Source organism: Heloderma suspectum, chromosome 8 (assembly GCF_057233095.1).
Source record: "Heloderma suspectum isolate Gila_16-S chromosome 8, 16-S_ref, whole genome shotgun sequence".
In the NCBI taxonomy this organism is placed as follows: Eukaryota; Metazoa; Chordata; class Lepidosauria; order Squamata; family Helodermatidae; genus Heloderma; species Heloderma suspectum.
Window position 1 is genome coordinate 15,772,577 of NC_139465.1, and position 18,311 is coordinate 15,790,887.

Below are 18,311 nucleotides of genomic sequence, written 5' to 3' on the forward strand. Positions count from 1 at the left end.
AATGATGGGAGTTGCACTCCAACATATGGTCCTCCACACCCCTATCCTACAATAAACTCTCCTAACCAATGCCAGCTTAGGGTTTACTTCCCCAACTTGGTGCCCTCTGGATGTTTTGGATGACAACTCCCAGGATTTGTATGCTGGCTAAGGCTGATGGGAGCTGGTCCAAGACATCTGGAGGGCATCACATGGAAAGGCTGGCTTAGGGGCTCTGACTTCCATTTCTAAATTGTTTACTCATTGACTCATCAACCGACTTTCTGCCAAGCTTCTGGTATTCTAAGGTGGCCAAGTATCCTACATTCCCCACCATATAATTTACTAAGAAAGCCTAGAAAGGTGTTTAATAAGGAGGTCTAGAGCAACTGAAAGATGGGTGTGGGTTGGCCTGTCCCCCCACCCTCCATCCTGCACACCCTCATCTATCTTATTCACTTGCCCCTCCCCAGTTTGGGACATGAAGTTCTCACCATCATTGTGGTAATGTGACAGCCACCAACTTACACAGCTTTGAAACAGGATGGGACAAATTTATGGCAATAAGTCTATCCATGGCTAGTAATTTTGATGGCCATATATTCACTCTCCAGGATCAGAGGTAACATACCTCGAAACACCAGATCCTGAGGAGCCAGGGGCTATCATCCTCCTGTCCTTCTTTGGGGCTTTCCAAGAGTCATCTGGTTGGTCATTGTGGGAAACGGGATATTGGACTAGATAGGCCTTTGGTCTGATCCACAGAGCTCTTATGTTCCTATGAGAGAGAGCGCCCTCTTCACTGTTTCCAGGCTGTTGAACTCCCAGGCCTGGGAGACCAGTGTAGCCACCAGCTAAAGACCTTCCTAGTCTCACAAGCCCTACCGTTTGGCTGGCATCCAATATGTTATCCCCTAGATGTTTCTCTGCAAATGTTTCTCTTCCATGTTGCTATCTTTTTAGGATTCAGGTTTTCTTTTTTTAATGCTTATAGGTTATTTTTTAAATTCCTTCTCTGTAAGCCGCTTCGGACATCTTGATACAAGGAGGAAAACTAGGATATTATTATTAGACGAAGCGGCTGCTTCCACACGAAGCTGGCTTCTCTTTAAAAACTTCATCAGAAGTTGTTCTCTGGCGGTGCCTCCATGCTTCCGAGATTGGGTTTGTGGCCACTGGAGAATGGGGCCTTTTTGGTGGCGGCAGCCCAGCACTCTTCCGTGGTGGCTACCATACAAAAATTTTAGGCACAGAACAAGAGCATCTGTTTCCCATGCTTTTAAATTAGATGATTTATTTGTTGCTTTAGTCTCCGTTACTGATGCTTTTTGTTGTTGATGATGATGTTTTTAGAGCAGTGTTGTTTTGCTGTTGTTTTTTTCCCAGTTGGTTACGTACATTTGTTATTAGTATTGTATGCTGCCTAGAGTGGCCAGGTAGCTGGCCAGATGGGCGGCTAATAAATCAAATAAAAAAATAAATTTTTGTTGTTATTTTAGATTTTTTTAATGTTTCTACTTCTATTTTTGCTCCTTTGCTTTCTCTGGATTGGATCCAGTGGTGCTTGGAAGGGGCTTGGTTCCAGTGGATGATTCCACTGATGGAAATGGGGGGAGGGGATTGTCACAGTTTCCCTCTGTAGCACTTCCGCCGTCCGTCCGTCCCCGCCACTTCCTACACTGTTCCTGGGTCCCCAATCCTCCAGAGCAGATTTTCGGGGAGTGGTGGGAGAATAAGAAAAAAAAAAATCTCTCCCCCTCCCCCCACTTTAATTCACAGAAGCTTTCACTGGATCCAAACCCTTTCTGTGAATGAAAGGGCACTGTTGGATTCAAACCTCTTTTTCCCCTCCAGTGCTGTTAAGTTGTTTTATTGTTATGTTTTGATTGGATGATTTAAACTTTTGTTGCCAGCCTTCCTGGAATCTTTTTTGTGTCAGAAGGCAAGATATAGATTTCTTAAACAAATAAAAATAGTGTGCCCATGCGTACACTAGCACAATATAACAAGGAAACACAGCCGTTAAAACTGGAACATAGGTAGCCACTGTGATTACTAATAGGAAAGAAGGACAGGAGAAGACGCAGAGCCTTGGTGAGCTGGACAGGAGACACAAAGGGATAAAACACACCTGGCTGAGAAAAAATTAGCTGGGAGAGGTGCTGTGAGAGTGACTGCAGCACTGAAGCTCCCCCAAGGCAATCCACGTCAGACACCAGTAAGACACTGTGAAGGCATGTCAGGGCTCTGTATTGGATCATATTCAACCTGGAAGGAAATGGAATGAGTCAAGACATGCATTTATCTGCTTCCTCTAACATAGGGGTGGAGAACCTTTTTTTCCTGCTGAGGGCCCATATCATTTATGTCCTCGCAAGGTGAGGAAGGGGAGACAGTTGGGCATGTTTTATTCCATTGCTCTTTTTATTGTGATCTTTGATTCACTTTTATCACTCCAATTCTACAGAACATTCCCAGTAGATCTCATGTATTTTATTTATCATATCTTTTGTCAAGTCAGAAGCCCCAAAGTATCTATCTGGCTTTGTGCAGCTGCTATCACTTGCCAGAGAGTCATGCTAAAATATTGTTATTTTAACATTCTACCAAGGTTCTTTTCACAGGGGTTTGTATGTTTTTATTACATTATTTTGTAGCTATTTTGTTTTGATCCTTTGTACATGGTATTTTTGGTACTTTATATCTTACATGTGCTGGTCTGTGACCAAAATAAACTATAATCTAATCTGCTGAGGGCCGCTTTACCTCAGGAGTAATCTTTGTAAACTGCCCATAATCTTTGTAAACCGCCCAAAGAGCTTCAGCTATTGGGTGGTATAGAAATGTAAATCATCATCATCTGTCACAGACCATATGCTGGCAGGGAAGAAGCTAGGGGTAGACAGAGCCACCCATTCTCTCTCTCTCTCTCTCTCTCTCTAGGCTACCTCCTTTTCTTTCTCTCTTTCTGTCACTCTTTTATCTCCCACCACCCCCAGTTACCCAGCAGGCTGCTGGGAGAGGGACAGGTTGCTCTTGCCAGAGGTCTTTTTTTTAATCAATTTTTTATTATGAGTTTTAACAAAACAAAACAAAAATAACAAAATGAAAAATGTAACTTATTCTAAAATCCTCAGTTTCAAATATTACAATATTCTAGGGAGAAAAAAAGAGAGAAAGAATAGATTACACATAAACTTCAGTAAAAGCAGACCAGATATCCAAATATAAGTCCATCTGCAAGTTACACCTATATACCGCTCTTTCAAATGTTGCTAGCATTGTTAAGTATTCACTCCAATGCATTATAGGTCGTGAGCTTTTATCCTTCCAGTATCGTAGTATCAGTCTTTTAGCAACCAAAAGGCCACGAAAGATCCATTTACGCTGACCATGTGTTACATTCCAAGAAGCAGGCAAGTAATTTAAGAGAACATGAACATCAGTAAATATTACAGAGCTTTCCAATACAAAATTTATCCATATAATAACTTCCTCCCAAAAGGAGGCAACTATTGGGAATTTCCAAAACATGTGAATAAAAGAAGCATTAACTGAATTACATAACTGCCAGAGGCCTATACTGATGGCATGCAAAGGGCTTTTGAAATTAGGCTGAGGCCTACACAGAATTAGGCTGAAAGCTGCAGGTTAGCCAGCCCTGCTCTAAAGAAAAGAGCCAAAAAAGCAGCAACATGCAAAAGGGGCACCCAGTACAGCCCACAACCAAAAGGAAGAACCTTCCCCCAAATATCTCCCTACAGACCAGACAGGTATATGTTACATACAAAGAGTTGCATATGCCTCGTAATGGGTTATAGTTCCATTTATGTCACATCAAGTGAGCCAAACTGTTAAATCCTTGATGGCCATTTTGGATGGCCATTTTGAGAAAGAAATAAAGGCAGGAGTGAGGACTCGCTTACAACCTGAGGGCCAGATTCTCAGGGGCCACATTCCAGTGATGGGCAGGGCCAAAGACAAAGGGAGTGGGGCCAAAAGAGAAAAGGGTGGATGTGAAGGAACGCTGAGGCTAACCCCAACGTCCCTGCAAGGTAGGACAGGCCAAACCTGGCCTCGAGCCCCAAGATACACCCAGTAACCTCCCTCTCCTGCCAAGAGGCACTGAATTTAGCACTGAGGTTGAATAGAAAGGATCACACCAATTTGGGATTAGATAACTGTTTATTATCCCCTTCATGGATCACTGCCTTGCTGTGGTGAAGGGGCTTGCGTAATTCAGTGAAGCCATAAGCTATGCCGTGCAGGGCCAACCAAGATGGACAGGTCATGGTGGAGAGTTCTGACAAAATGTGGTCCACTGGAGAAGGAAATGGCAACCCACTCCAGTATTCTTGCCAAGAAAACCCCATGGAACGTATCACAAGGCTAAAAGAGATGACGCCGGAAGATGAGCCCCTCAGGTTGGAAAGTGTCCAATACACTACTGGGGAAGAGCAGAGGGAATTTCCAAGTAGCGCCAGAAAGAGTGAAGTGGCTGGGCCAAAGCTGAAAGGATACTCAGCTGTGGATGTGTCTGGTGGTGAAAAGAAAGTCCGATGCTGTAAAGAACAATATTGTTTAGGAACCTGGAATGTAAAATCAATGAATCAAGGTAAGCTGGAAGTGGTCAAACATGAGATGGCAAGATTGAACATCGACATCTTGGGAATCAGCGAACTAAAATGGACAAGCATGGGAGAATTTAATTCAGATGGCAATTATATCTACTACTGTGGGCAAGAATCCCTTAGAAGAAATGAAGTAGCACTCATAGTCAATAAGAGGGTGGGAAAAGCAGTACTGGGGTACAATCTCAAAAATGATAGAATGATCTCAGTACGAATCCAAGGCAAACCATAAAACATCACAGTAATTCAAGTCTATGCCCCAACCACTGAGGCCGAAGAAGATGAGGTTGATCGGTTCTATGAAGACCTACAACACCTTCTAGAACTAACACCAAAAAAAGATGTCCCTTTCATCATAGGGGATTGGAATGCTAAAGTAGGAAGTCAAGAAATCACCAGGATAACAGGCAAGCATGGCCTTGGTGTGCAAAATGAAGCAGGACAAAAGCTAATAGAGTTTTGCCAAGAGAACACGCTGATCATAGCAAACACTCTTTTCCAACAGCACAAGAGGCGACTCTACACATGGACATCACCAGATGGTCAATATCGAAACCAGATTGATTATGTCCTTTGCAGCCAAAGATGGAGAAGCTCTATACAGTCAGTAAAAACAAGACCTGGAGCTGACTGTGGCTCAGATCATGAGCTTCTTATTGCAAAATTTCAGCTTAAATTGAAGAACGTAGGGAAAACCACTAAACCATTCAGGTATGACCTAAATCATATCCCTTATGAATATACAGTGGAGGTGAGGAATAGATTTCAGGGATTAGACCTGATAGAGTGCCTGAGGAACTAAGGACGGAGGTCCGTAACATTGTTCAGGAGGCAGCAACTAATCCATCCCAAAGAAAAAGAAATGCAAGAAAGCCAAGTGGCTATCTGATGAGGCTTTACAAGTAGCTGAGGAAAGAAGGGAAGCGAAAAGCAAGGGAGAAAGGGGAAGATATACCCAACTGAATGCAGAGTTCCAGAGAATAGCAAGGAGAGACAAGAAGGCCTTCTTAAATGAACAATGCAAAGAAATCGAAGAAAACAATAGAATGGGAAAGACTAGAGATCTCTTCAAGAAAATCGGAGATCTCAAGGGAACGTTTTGTGCAAAGACGGGCATGATAAAGGACAAAGAAGGCAGGGACCTAATAGAAGCAGATGAGATTAAGACGAGGTGGAAAGAATACACAGAAGAACTATACAGGAAAGATCTGAATGTCCCTGATAGCCATGATAGTGCGGTCACTGAACTTGAGCCGGACATCCTCAAGAGTGAAGTCAAGTGGGCCTTAGGAAGCATTAGTAACAACAAAGCTAGCGGAGATGACAGTATTCCAGCTGAGCTATTTAAGATCCTAAAAGATGATGCTGTTAAAGTGCTGCACTCAATATGCCAACAAATTTGGAACACTCAGCAATGGCCATAAGACTGGAAAAGGTTAGTTTACATTCCAATTCCAAAGAAGGGCAATGCCAAAGAGTGTTCAAACTACCGTACAATTGCGCTCATTTCACATGCCAGCAAGGATATGCTCAAAATCCTACAAGCTAGGCTTCAGCAGTATGCGAATCGAGAACTACCGGAAGTACAAGCTGGGTTTCGAAGAGGCAGAGGAACTAGAGTTCAAATCGCCAACATTCGCTGGATCATGGAGAAAGCAAGAGAATTCCAGAAAAACGTCTATTTCTGCTTCATCGACTATGCTAAAGCCTTTGATTGTGTGGATCACAACAAACTCTGGGAAATTCTTAAAGAGATGGGAGTACCAGACCACCTTACCTGTCTCCTGAAAAACCTGTACGAGGGTCAAGAAGCAACAGTAAGAACCAGACATGGAACAACCGATTGGTTCAAAATTGGGAAAAGAGTACAACAAGGCTGTATATTGTCACCCTGCTTATTTAATTTATATGCAGAGTACATCATGAGAAACGCCAGGTTGGATGAATCACAGGTCGGAATTAAGATTGCCGGGAGAATTATCAACGACCTCAGATACGCAGATGATACCACCCTAATGTAGGGATGGTGGAGAATTTCTCCCCGAAACTTCGGGGGGCCGAGCACCAACGTGTTCAGCCCCCCGAACAAGTTTCGGGGAGAAATTCTCCGCACCCCCTCGCACCCCCCCCCGGGACGGGACTTACCTTTGCCGAATGTCCCTCCCGGCGGCGGGTCCGGCCAGCGGTTCGGCGGGTGTTTGTGCGGGGCGGGAGCGGCAGCCGGTCTTTCGACCGGCTGCCGCCGCTGCCATTGCAAGAAAAGAAAAAAAAAAAAACGCCCCCGTGATAGGCTACGTGACGATTAACGTAGCCTATCACGGCTGACTTTGCAGATCTAGCCGTGATAGGCTACGTTAATCGTCACGTAGCCTATCACGGGGGCGTTTGTTTTTTTTAAAGAAAACTTTGGAGTTCACTGCCGGGCGAGGCGAGGCGCCTCCCCCCCCGGCCTGAATTTCGGCCGGGCAAGGCCGGAAGCCTCCCCCCCCAGCCTGAACTTTGCGGGGGGAGCAGCGAAGCGCCTCCCCCCCACCGCGAACAAGCTTCGAGGACAGGTAAGTGACTTTCGTCCACCCCTACCCTAATGGCAGAAAGTGAAGAGGATCTCAAGAGCCTCTTGTTGAGGGTGAAAGTGGAGAGTGCAAAAGCTGGTTTGAAACTCAACATTAAAAAAACGAAGATCATGGCATCTGGCCCCATCACTTCCTGGCATATAGAAGGGGAAGAAATGGAAGCAGTGACAGATTTTATTTTCTTGGGCTCCAAGATCACCGCAGATGGTGACTGCAGCCATGAAATTAAAAGACGCTTGCTCCTTGGGAGGAAAGCTATGGCAAGCCTAGACAGCAAAGTAAGAAGCAGAGACATCACCTTGCCGACAAAGGTTTGTATAATCAAAGCTACGGTTTTCCCAGTAGCAACGTACGGCTGTGAGAGCTGGACTATAAGGAAGGCTGAGCGCCGAAGAATCGATGCTTTCAAACTGTGGTGCTGGAGAAGACTCTTACGATTCCCCTGGACTGCAAAGAGGTCCAATCAGTCAATCCTAAAGGAAATCAACCCTGAGTGCTCATTGGAAGGACAGATACTGAAGCCGAAGCTCAAATATTTTGGCCACCTAATGCGAAGAGAAAACTCTCTGGAAAAGACCCTGATGCTGGGAAAGATTGAAGGCAAAAGGAGAAGGGGACAGCAGAGGATGAGATGGCTAGATAGCATCACCGATGCAATGAATATGGACTTGAGCACATTCCGGGAGGCCTGGCGTGCTATGGTCCATGGGGTTACGAAGAGTCGGACACGACTGAACAACTGAACAACAACAACAACAACACCTGTTTATTATAGGGGAAGGGATAGAGGGAAGGGGAGAATTAAAGGCGGTAGAATATACAGAGGATTACAAAGCTGGAAACTTGCAAGGAAACCAAGGGGAGCCTGTATACCGTACCCCCAAGCAAAATAACCAAACAGGCTATCCTATCCTATCACATACCTAGGTACAGGTCTCCCAAGATAGCATCCAGCCAACACCAGGTCCAAAACCACCATGGCGAAGGGAGACACCACACCCCTCCCTCAACCCCCTTGTAAGGCCCAGCCCCAGCAACCTAGGACAGATTTCACTTAGCCTATCACCAGCTCAGCCTGCAAAGGGACTACCTTCGTCCAGAAGAGGTAGGATCTTCCCACCAGACCCAGCTGTTATCGATTTCCCAAATCGCAGGGACTGAGCATGGCCTTGAGCAACAGGGCCAAGAAGCTGGCAGATAACACACTATTCCAGGTGGGTGTCTGGGATGTGATGCCAAGGCCCAGTCTCACGGTGGGAAACGGGCTGTCGTTCTTGACAGTGGGGCCCAAAATAGAAAAAATACCAGCATATTGAAATTACTTACTGCACAAAAGCCAGGAATCCACCAAATGATCAGTGGTTGGGGGAAAGGGGAAGGGGCATCTGGGGAACCCCAGGGGGCTGGACTGGGACCCCAGGAGGACTGGATTTGGCCCCCGGGCCTGAGGTTCTCCACCCCTGAAATAGGGGGTGATGGGTGGGCGAAGGCCAGCCCTCGTCTTTGGCTGGCAAACAAGACCCATTGCAGCAGCTCCCACTCCCCCTACACGCACCTTTCAACTCTGACTTGGCAACCTAGACAGCCGGTATCATCCCTCAGATTTGGCCTAGAGGCTGAAGAGTTGTTGATCCCTTACATCATTAGCCATTCTGACTTGAGCAAAAAGTGTCCTCATCCCCAACACCCTTAACATACTGAGCATAACAGAAACTGTCAACACAGAATCTTCCCAAGTTAATGCCTTGGGTGGCAGAGTGAGGGAGCTTAAGTCTATACTACCCAACATTCTGTCTCCGTTGGTAGCAGTCTCCAGTGCAAGAGAATACAAAGAACTCAGTGAAAAGAAATTGAAAATCAGTGACAAGATATTGTCTGAAACGACTACATGCATTGTGTCTATGTGCATCAACACACACACGTATATATGAATCTGCACGCAATTATTTTTAGAATAAGATTTTTTGTCTAGAGAACATATTTACTGATTAGCTGAGCTGAATGAAACTTCTGGTTTATCTCATTAGATCAGCTTTTCCTATGTCTGAAGCATTGTAACTCTGAGATATCAGAATGAAACTTGGTAACCTATTTAGGGCACACAATTCTATATTTCAAGTTCGAATCCCAGCTCAACATCATTACCCATTTTCAAAACAGGGAGAGGGAAATGCAAAATGCAACATAATGAGATACTTCCCGTAAAAGCCGTACATTGGAATGACAGCCAGCATGCTGATGCAGGATAATGCTCTACATTTAAAAAAATAAACCCCAGCTGGACCCCCACACATGTTTCGGGGGGGGGGGATAAATTGTAATGTGATATCTATGCTGCACCCCCTGCCTCCCAGAGAGAACATCACAGTAAGGGGACGATCAACCTGGCCCCATCCATCGGCCAGAAAAGAAGCAGCTGTTCCAATGCTTGCTTTCCTCTTCCAGCCCCATTCCTTTTTCCTTTTGTATCATATCTATTAGACTGTCAGCCTACAGGCAGGAACTGCCTTACCTTTCAGTATCTGTACAGGGTTTAGGAAATGATAGGCATTTTATGAGTGTTAAAAAATAACAACAATTTAAAGTAAACAGCTCGAACACTGGGCTTAACAGGCATATACTTCTAGAAAAGAGGAGGTCACAGAATGGCCAAGTGCCAATCCTTAAATAAGATAAGTAGTTCAGATAAGAGAATACTAAGAACTGCCTTGCTGGATAAGACAAAAGCTCCATCTCGTCCAACATTCTTTTTCCAGCAGCAGTGAGCTGGATACCTCTGCAAGCTCCACAAATAGCACCAGGAGAGACGATGCTATCCCAATAAGTTAACTAGAAGTGTGATGAAAGCGAGTGCACACTTACTTTTTAATTAGCGGCTTCCAAGTTGGATTGCATGTACAGATGTCAACAGCAGCACTGTTGGGGAAAGCAGTTTTTTCAAGTATCTAGGAGAAGAAAAGAGCTGTTATGCTTCATCAGCAAATTGCTGTGCATATGGCCATGATTCTGCAAAAGCACAAGAAACACAAAGAATGTGCAACTGAGTGCAAGTTCACGTTCCCAAGAACACTGGCTTTCATGATTTTTTTTTTTTAATGGCATGCTGTTAGTCCATATGGTTGCAAAGATATGCTTGGAATCTCCAAAGCCGGGGGGGGGGGGGGGGGGCTGGCTGAATAAGTGCTCCTGGTGTTTTTGTTCCTTGCCCTGTCTCTTCCCTCCCATGGCTAGCAAAACCAGGATATATTATGCAAAGTAGCTAAAATGGCAGGATGAAGTCTGCAAAAGGTTGGATCCAGATTTAGGTGCATGCACCTGGGCTGGCAGAAATGGGCTTTCCAGTCCCCTCCTCCCATGGCAGCCCCTCCAGCCCACTGAAAATGTTACACAAGAGGGTCAGGGGACCCTGCTGCATGGGATGAGCTGTGGTGTGGGGGGGAGGGGGAGATCTCCAAAAAGTTCTCCGTAAGCAGAGCCCTTTTGTCCGTGGAAGGTAGATCCTGGATCCAAACCAAAATATGCAAAATTGCTTGCATAACGTATACAAGGTGCAGAATTTAGCTTTTCTTAGCACAGAATTGCAATGACCTCACTGCTGATTTTCAATACTTCCCTGCAAAAACGTCTCTCCTGGTGCTATTTGTGGAGCTTGCAGAGGTATCTTCACTGCAAAAACGCACATGGCCCTGATAATTCTCACACTAGTTATATTAGCATTCTTCCTTTCCATTTACTCCAAGAGGACTACTCTAATGTAAGCAGTCTGTGAAGTCTCCTTCTGAAATTTAGCAGTGCTATGTGCTAATGGAATGGAATACACCATCCAAACTATCAAGATGATTTCTAAAACTGCTGCTTCAAACCAAACCCAGTCTTCAAACCAAACTTTGCTTCAAACCAAACCATGCATGGTTTTAAATGAGATCTCATACTAAGGATGAAACAGAGGCAAATCAAGGATCCCTAATTATTCACACGGGCTCGTTCACACAATCTCAACTTAATAGACCCTTTTTTAATCCCTTGTTAGCATAAGAAGACACTAAGAGAAATGGCAAACTCACTGGAAATGTGATACACCTTAAAAATACTCTGTACGCTGAAAATTGTGAGTTATGTAAAATTATTCTGAATATTACATCAAGACTGTTGCTATTTTTATATCTCTCAGATTTTTACCGCTCTCAGAAAAGACCAATGGGAACTGCAACAAAATGTTGCAGTGTGAAGTGCAGTATTCCAGCCAGCCAGCCAGCCATGCTCTCTTCCAGTACACGCCATTCTATTTCGCATCCTCCCCCTTGGTTTTTGAGTTTATTTCCTTTCCCCATAGGCAGCCACCATTATGTGACTCCTGTTTTTGGTTCATCCCTCCATCTTAGATTACCCCCCGCCCCCGGCAATCTTTTTGTACTTCTGCAAAACTCTGAGTTCCCCCAAACCTGCTGATATCTCCCTCTTCTGTGAGGATGGTGCATTTTTGGTTGCATAAAGGAACCATGCTCGGAGAATCAGTTCAGTATTAGTATACAGGATGACAATGAGATTTAGATTGAGTACTCAAGATACTGGATTAAAATGATTCATTCTGTATGAACACGGGGATCTAAACAACAAAGCTGACTAACGCTAAATTGTACTCCTAACCACAGAATATATCCAATGGCTAGGATCCAAAGAGCTACTTTATACAAGTCCAGTGTCTATTGGACTTGTCTAAAGTCCACATGGGCAGACCTTTTTCTATAAACACTTCCCCACCACCAGCCTGCAATATCACAAGAGTGCTTTTCCCCATGGCACTGGGAGACCAGAGTTCCAGGAACACAAGTCCCAAGACCCATTTGGGAGTAAAAGCAAACTATAGGATTGTTTGGATCTTAGCAGTAGAGGAAGCTGCCTTATACAGAGTCAGCCCATCAGCCCATCTAGCCCAGTATTGTCAACACTGACTGGAAGCAGCTCTTACAGGGTTTCAGGCAAGATTCTTTCCTAGCCCTACCTGGAGGTGCTGGGGATTGAACCCGGGACCTTCTGTATGCAAAGCAGGTGCTCTACCACTAAGCCATGACCCTTCCCCATCCTGGCACAGAGGAGTTAAGAAGGACAGGACGATTCTACCTTCCTCGGCACTAAGTGGTTCATAAGGGCTGTGTGAACCTCAGCAGAAAGGCACAGGGGCGACAGCAGCTTCCCGTCTTCATCGTAGTTACTGTCCATAAAGGCATCGCTTTCGTCACTACTAGATAACTCTTCCCACTCGTCATCTGAGGGGTCTGCAAACCAACAGCATCCAAAGAAAATCCTAGAGTCATTCATGCCTACTTCAAATCATTACTATCCAGCATGCAATTTCCAGCTTCATCCCCACATTCAAGTCCCACTAAAACAAATGGCTTAATTTATGTATTTATTTATACAGCCCCATCAGCTACAGAAGAGGATAGGTCCCTGCCCTAAGGCGTTTACAATCTAAAATTCAACACAGAGGTTATAGCCAGGGAAGGAGGAAAGTGGAGGGATAAAGGGAAAGAATATGCAATTGTTTCAGTTTAGGCTTGGTCACAAAGCTTAGTTGGAGGACAGCATGAGAACTAAGGTGTGGAGCCAAAGGCTTCATGGAAAAGGTGGGCTTTTATTTTATTTATTTATTACATTTCTATGCCGCCCAATAGACAAAGCTCTATTTTGAGGAGGGATTTGAAGAAAGGAAGACAGGTGGCATCACACAGGTGTGCTGAGAGTCCGTTCCAGGCAGACGGGGCAGCAAAGGAGAAAGGGCGGAGTCTCTGGAGAGAGCAGCAGACTTTTGAATGCCTAAAGGTGGTGGAGCTGGAGTACAGGGTACAATCAAGAGCCCAAACCGCATTTGAACCCAAGATGTGCAAGAACTTAACTAAGCATAGGGACATCAGAAGCTACTTTATACTGAATCAGACCATTGGCCTGTCTAGCCCAGTACTGTCCACACTGACCGGCAGTGGCACTCCAGGGTTTCAGGCAGGATTCTTTCCTAGCCTTACCTGGAGATTCTGGGGATCGAACATGGGGCCTTGTGCATGTAAAGTGTGTGCTCTGCCACTGAGCTATTTCGGACCTTTAAAAGATCAGCTTCTTCCCCCCTATGGCAGCTTTCCCCAACCTAGCACCCTCCAGATGTTTTGGGCTTCATCTCCCATCAGGCCAGCCAGCATGGACAATTGTCAGAAGCGCTGGGAGTTGTAGTCCAAAACATCTGGAGGGCACCAAGTTGGGGAAGACTGCTCTATGTGATCCCTTCCCCAGGGAGAATCAGATGCAGAAATGCCTGTGTGAACATGACTGTATGTTGCTATGGATTGTAGCCGCATTGTGAGAGGCATTAGACACCTACAAGACTTCCATTAATAGTTCTACTGACTACTTATTATGGCATCTAGGAAATATAAGACTTACATATAAAGATGAGCCAGGGCACTAAAATTTTTTTTGAAGCATTGTGATAAAGAAGCCCAGCCCAGTTGTATATCCACTGGATAAATGAAGCAAATCAAGAACATATGAGAGCTCAACAAGTATGGCCCACATATTTTCAAGATTCTCTCAGCAGACGTAAGGGCTAGAAACATGTTCCTTTTAAAACTAAAAACAGGGAGTGAAAATTCTCCAGATGCTAAGTTCTAAAGCTGATGCCAAATTATTTGCTTGCTTGGTGGGTTTGTGCCTGCACAAATAGAAACAACAGCCCAGAGTACTAGTAGTAAATCTGTAAAATGCAACACTCGCTAAATTGGGGCTAGGTGTTTTGAATGCATTGTTTGGGATAATGTTTAACGCTCCAGTCCTAAATACCCTTACTTCAGAAAGGGTTTGTTTGAGAAGTTGCAGAGGGAACGGAAGCCAAGATACCACATAAACCAGCAAGTAATATACATACCTTCATTGCAGCACATATTAACAATGATTTCCAGGGCTGTTTGCTGGGCCAGAAGTAAAGCCGTTACCTGCTTCAGCTCCTCCTTACTGCACTAGAAAGCAAAGAACAAGGAAACCAGGTCGGACCATTTGTCCAGAATTGTCTGCTCAAACTGGAAGTGGCTCTTCCTGGTCTCTGGCAGAGGTCTTTCCCAACACTGGCAAGGGTTTGAACCTGGGTCTTTTAGCATGCAAAGCAGGTGCTCTACCACTGAGCTATGGCCCTTCCCCAATGGGCTGTGGCATAAAGATTGTCTTTGGGGGCATTTAGAATCGATATTCACACTTCTAAGGACTTACTTGCGTCTATGCTGATGGCATCCCGAAGAGTCATAACAAACGTTGGAAAACCACAGAACTTCTAACATTGAAATCTCGGTATGTGGAACTGTGGCAAATAGCCATGGCAGAAAAGCTGACGTATCAGCTGAAACTAGCCAAAGGCAAAGTCAAAACATCTGACTTTTATAAAATATGGCAGGATTTTATTTTATATACTAATCAGGGGCATACAAAGCAGTATTTGTCAAAGCCAGACTATGGAAAAGAGACTAAATTTAATCTCTTATGGTGAGGAATTATAAAGAAAACCTCAACGCAGCCTATGGATTCCACCTATATCTTGGGTTGTGAGGCAAAGTAAAAATATACATACCTGTTAAATGTATTATCCTCTGTCAGTACTTAGATTTAAACCCCATGTGTGTTTTTATCCATGTTTTGTTCTTATTGTTGGTTTGTTTAATTTCATTTTGGAAAATTAATAAAATCTTTTAAAAAGAAAGAATTGATATTCACAAGTTGGGGCCAAACACCTCCTTTCCTACCACCATTCTGAGCTCCCTTAGGGAAGGCCCACCTAATAGATTGGGAACTATGGAGATGGGTTCTCCAGAAACTAGATAGTATTTATTATATTATCACTTCTGAAAGGGGTGCCATACACGCACACTGAACATCGCCAACAGCAAGAGGTGACATTTCTCACCCACATCCCAATCAATGTTGTGGCTTCTCCCCATCCCTGAGCAAATGAGAGAGATGGATGGATGGATGGATGGATGGATGGAAGGAAGGAAGGAAGGAAGGAACAAACTTGGGGAATATGGAGCAGGGTGAGTTGAGGTGTGGAGGATGGGTGGGAAATCCTTCATCCTTACCCATTTCCTCCACCTGTCAGATTTGAAAGCCCTTCAGCTAGTGAATAATAATAATGAGTTCCTTTGAGAGAATGCAGCATCACAGGGTAACTGCAGGCCACTCAAGGTTTCTGAAAATGTCAAGTCATGGCCTCAAGATTGGAAGCTTTTTTTCAATCCAGATACTGGCAGTACCTCTTTACCCAGCAAATATGCCCTGCCTGCGACATCTAAAGCTGAATCAGCCAACATCATCCACACTTACTGGAAGTAGATCCGAAACATCATTTTCGACTTGGGTGGCTCTTTTAGGTGTCTGCTCCATCTCCTCATCTTCGTTAAGCACCGAGTTGCTGCCATCCCCCACATTCCCTTCAGTTTCTGGCTCGGCGGAGTTTTTCAGTCTTTCCGTCTCTACCTTCTTCATCCGAATGACTGTCTCACAGGCATCTATCGCTAAACATTCTGAGAAAATCTTTAGGATGGCGTTTATAGTGCCTGCCTGGCTACCGGAGGGCAAGGTGCTCTTGATATTCCAAGTGACACCTTAAGCAAGGAAAAGGTTAAGGTAGACATGATACGCCATCCACCCTAAGAATCGCAGCATCTACAGAATGGCAAAACGGAAGGTTGCAGCCAGTAGTTGGATTCAGGCATTGTACACTCTTCCACTAACTTTCTAAAAAAGTATAGCACCATCTCCCATTATGTTTATTTATTTAGGGAGCAATCCTATCTAGATAGGTGGCCGCCTCTGAACTCAGGGGTGACCACCTATCCAAAGCAGGGCAGAAGAAGCACAGAGGGGATCATTCACTCCAGGCTTCTCCTGCCCTGCTTTTTCGGCTAGACAGTCGATTGCGGCTGTCTAGCCGTGGCAGGATGGAGCGGGGAAGGAGGCTGCTGTACGACACACTGGATGTGTTGTACAGGCAGTTACGCTCTCCTCGCCCCAGGACACCCCCAGCCATGCCCCTTTCAGGCTGCTCTGCGCTCCTCTTGCAAGCACAGGGGCTGTTCTGCACTACCTCCAAGGCAGCGCAGAAGTACGGGGAGGTTAGTTCCCGGAAAACAACATATCCTACGGCCATCAAGCCGCTGTCTAGCAGCCATAGGATTGCTGCTTTAATGTATTTATTTAATCATTTTATATCTAAAATGACTATATCTAAACAGATATCTCGAAGCAGTTTACAGCATGAAAGTTTAAAATACGAAATGTCTGCAGTTAAAATACTTAAAAAGAGAGAGTACAAAATGTCTGTTAAAAACTCTTAAATATAAAAAAACCTATTCTCAATGAAAACATTTATATCAGAGAACTAACAATCAACAAACTGGGCAGCACAATCAGTCAGGGAAGGGCTGGGTGAGAAGACAAATCTTTAGTTGGCGCCTAAAAGATGCCACAGTTGGTGCCTGCCTCCCACACACCAAGGGGGAGGGCACTCTACAAACTGGATGCCACCACAGAGAAGGCCCGTTTCCAGGTTGCTGGCAAATGACAATCTGCAGGGTGTAGCAGAACTGGCAAAGCCTCCTCTTATAATCTTAGCAATCAAATGGGTCTATATTAAAATGCTCAGTAGGGTTTACTCTGCAGTGAGTTTAGGACTGCAGCCTCAGTGTGTTGGAGGGACTTAAAGCCAATCTACACACACAACAGAACTGTATGTTGTCGTTTCTCCGGGACTGAGCTACATCCAACTGCAGGTTGCATATGAATACACATGTTTGAATGCTCCTCCATGGAAAACAACTCTTTGCATGTAGAAAACAAGTGTGTCAGGGAGAAGAGTTCTAAATTAGCCTTCTTCCTGGCATGCTAGTTTTTATGTGCATAGAGTTTTCCCCACACCCCATGGAAGAACATTCAAAACATGCAATTCTCCACCTAACTGATGTAGTCAAATCCAAATACAGCTGTATCACATGATTCTGCTGAGTATGTAGATCAGCTGTCAGAAAACAGGAGATACTAGGACTAGTGGCCCTTAGACACAAGACCTCTGCTCAAAGAAGAACAGCAGCTTAGGACTTCTCCAAGTTATTTGAAACAACAACAAAACAGATTTTATTCATAGTGTTGCATACTTCCTAGCCTAAATCCAGTACCAGTAGCACAGGGTCCTGTCCCTACCTTAATGGTCTGAGGAGCTAGTATTCAGTAGGGTAGTGTCTTTGCTACCGCTTGCAAAGTGGGGAAGTGGAGGTTGGGGTGGGGGGAGGAAATTGACAAAAAAAATTCAAGCAAAGATTCCTGAAATGGCAAGTTGGGGCTGTGGAAGAAATGGTTTTTAAACTTTGCTGTTGTTTAACTAGAACTGGAAGAACTGTGGAGTATGGAAGAAGGAGAATGCAAACCACCAAGGACATTCTCTAATACAATTGCACCACATGGCATGTGAATGGGGCCAAATTATGTAGCCGTTGTTTCGGACATCAGAGCAACAGCCACCAGTTTGACATTCCTGACTTTTGCATCACCTATTCGACACAGTAGCCACAATTGCAAGGGACCTGCTGTGGATCGCATAGGCATCAATCTCAACACACAGAAGATGCACCACTTATTTTACCTAAGCTACAGGACTTTCTTTGGCAAACGCGCCTGTAGCTGCTGCTGCTACTGTGACATCGACCCAATTAAAGCAGAGATCAAATTGCATCGTCAGCATGATCCAAACTCCCAGAGGGTAAAACCCTAAATGAAACAACTTCACAAGTCCCAATAAAAATGCCCCTTTCCTAAGAACCAACCAAGGAGCTGAACTGGGGCAGAATTCAATAGACGAAACCTTTGGAAGCCATTCAGGTAATCATTGGATTATCGTATTCTCTATAGGTTATGGGAGATGAAAAACTATCTCACCAAGCAATGGAGGGTAGGAGGGAGAGGAATAGCTAGATTTGGGAATAAACTTTTAGGTTTTTCTGGCTAGTTTGTCTTGACCAGCCAATTCACAAGGCCTGTTCCAAGCACAAAGGAAGCTGCCTTATATGAAGACCATTGGACCATCTCATCAGTACTGTCT

At 44.6% G+C, this 18,311-nt stretch overlaps 1 protein-coding gene across 3 annotated transcripts in view; it reads right to left on the minus strand.

The window, feature by feature from the left end:
- HEATR3 (HEAT repeat containing 3) overlaps nt 1–18,311 on the minus strand; it is a 49,985-nt gene that overhangs the window by 13,584 nt on the left and 18,090 nt on the right. For all 3 annotated transcript variants that reach the window (XM_084813002.1, XM_084813001.1, XM_084813003.1), the window contains exons 7-11: nt 15,542–15,822; nt 14,100–14,190; nt 12,305–12,459; nt 10,046–10,128; nt 2,111–2,247 (exon numbers count right to left, since the gene is read on the minus strand). In XM_084813002.1, the coding sequence (XP_084669128.1) occupies nt 2,111–2,247; nt 10,046–10,128; nt 12,305–12,459; nt 14,100–14,190; nt 15,542–15,822 (747 nt within the window). The remainder of the gene's footprint in view (nt 1–2,110; nt 2,248–10,045; nt 10,129–12,304; nt 12,460–14,099; nt 14,191–15,541; nt 15,823–18,311) is intronic.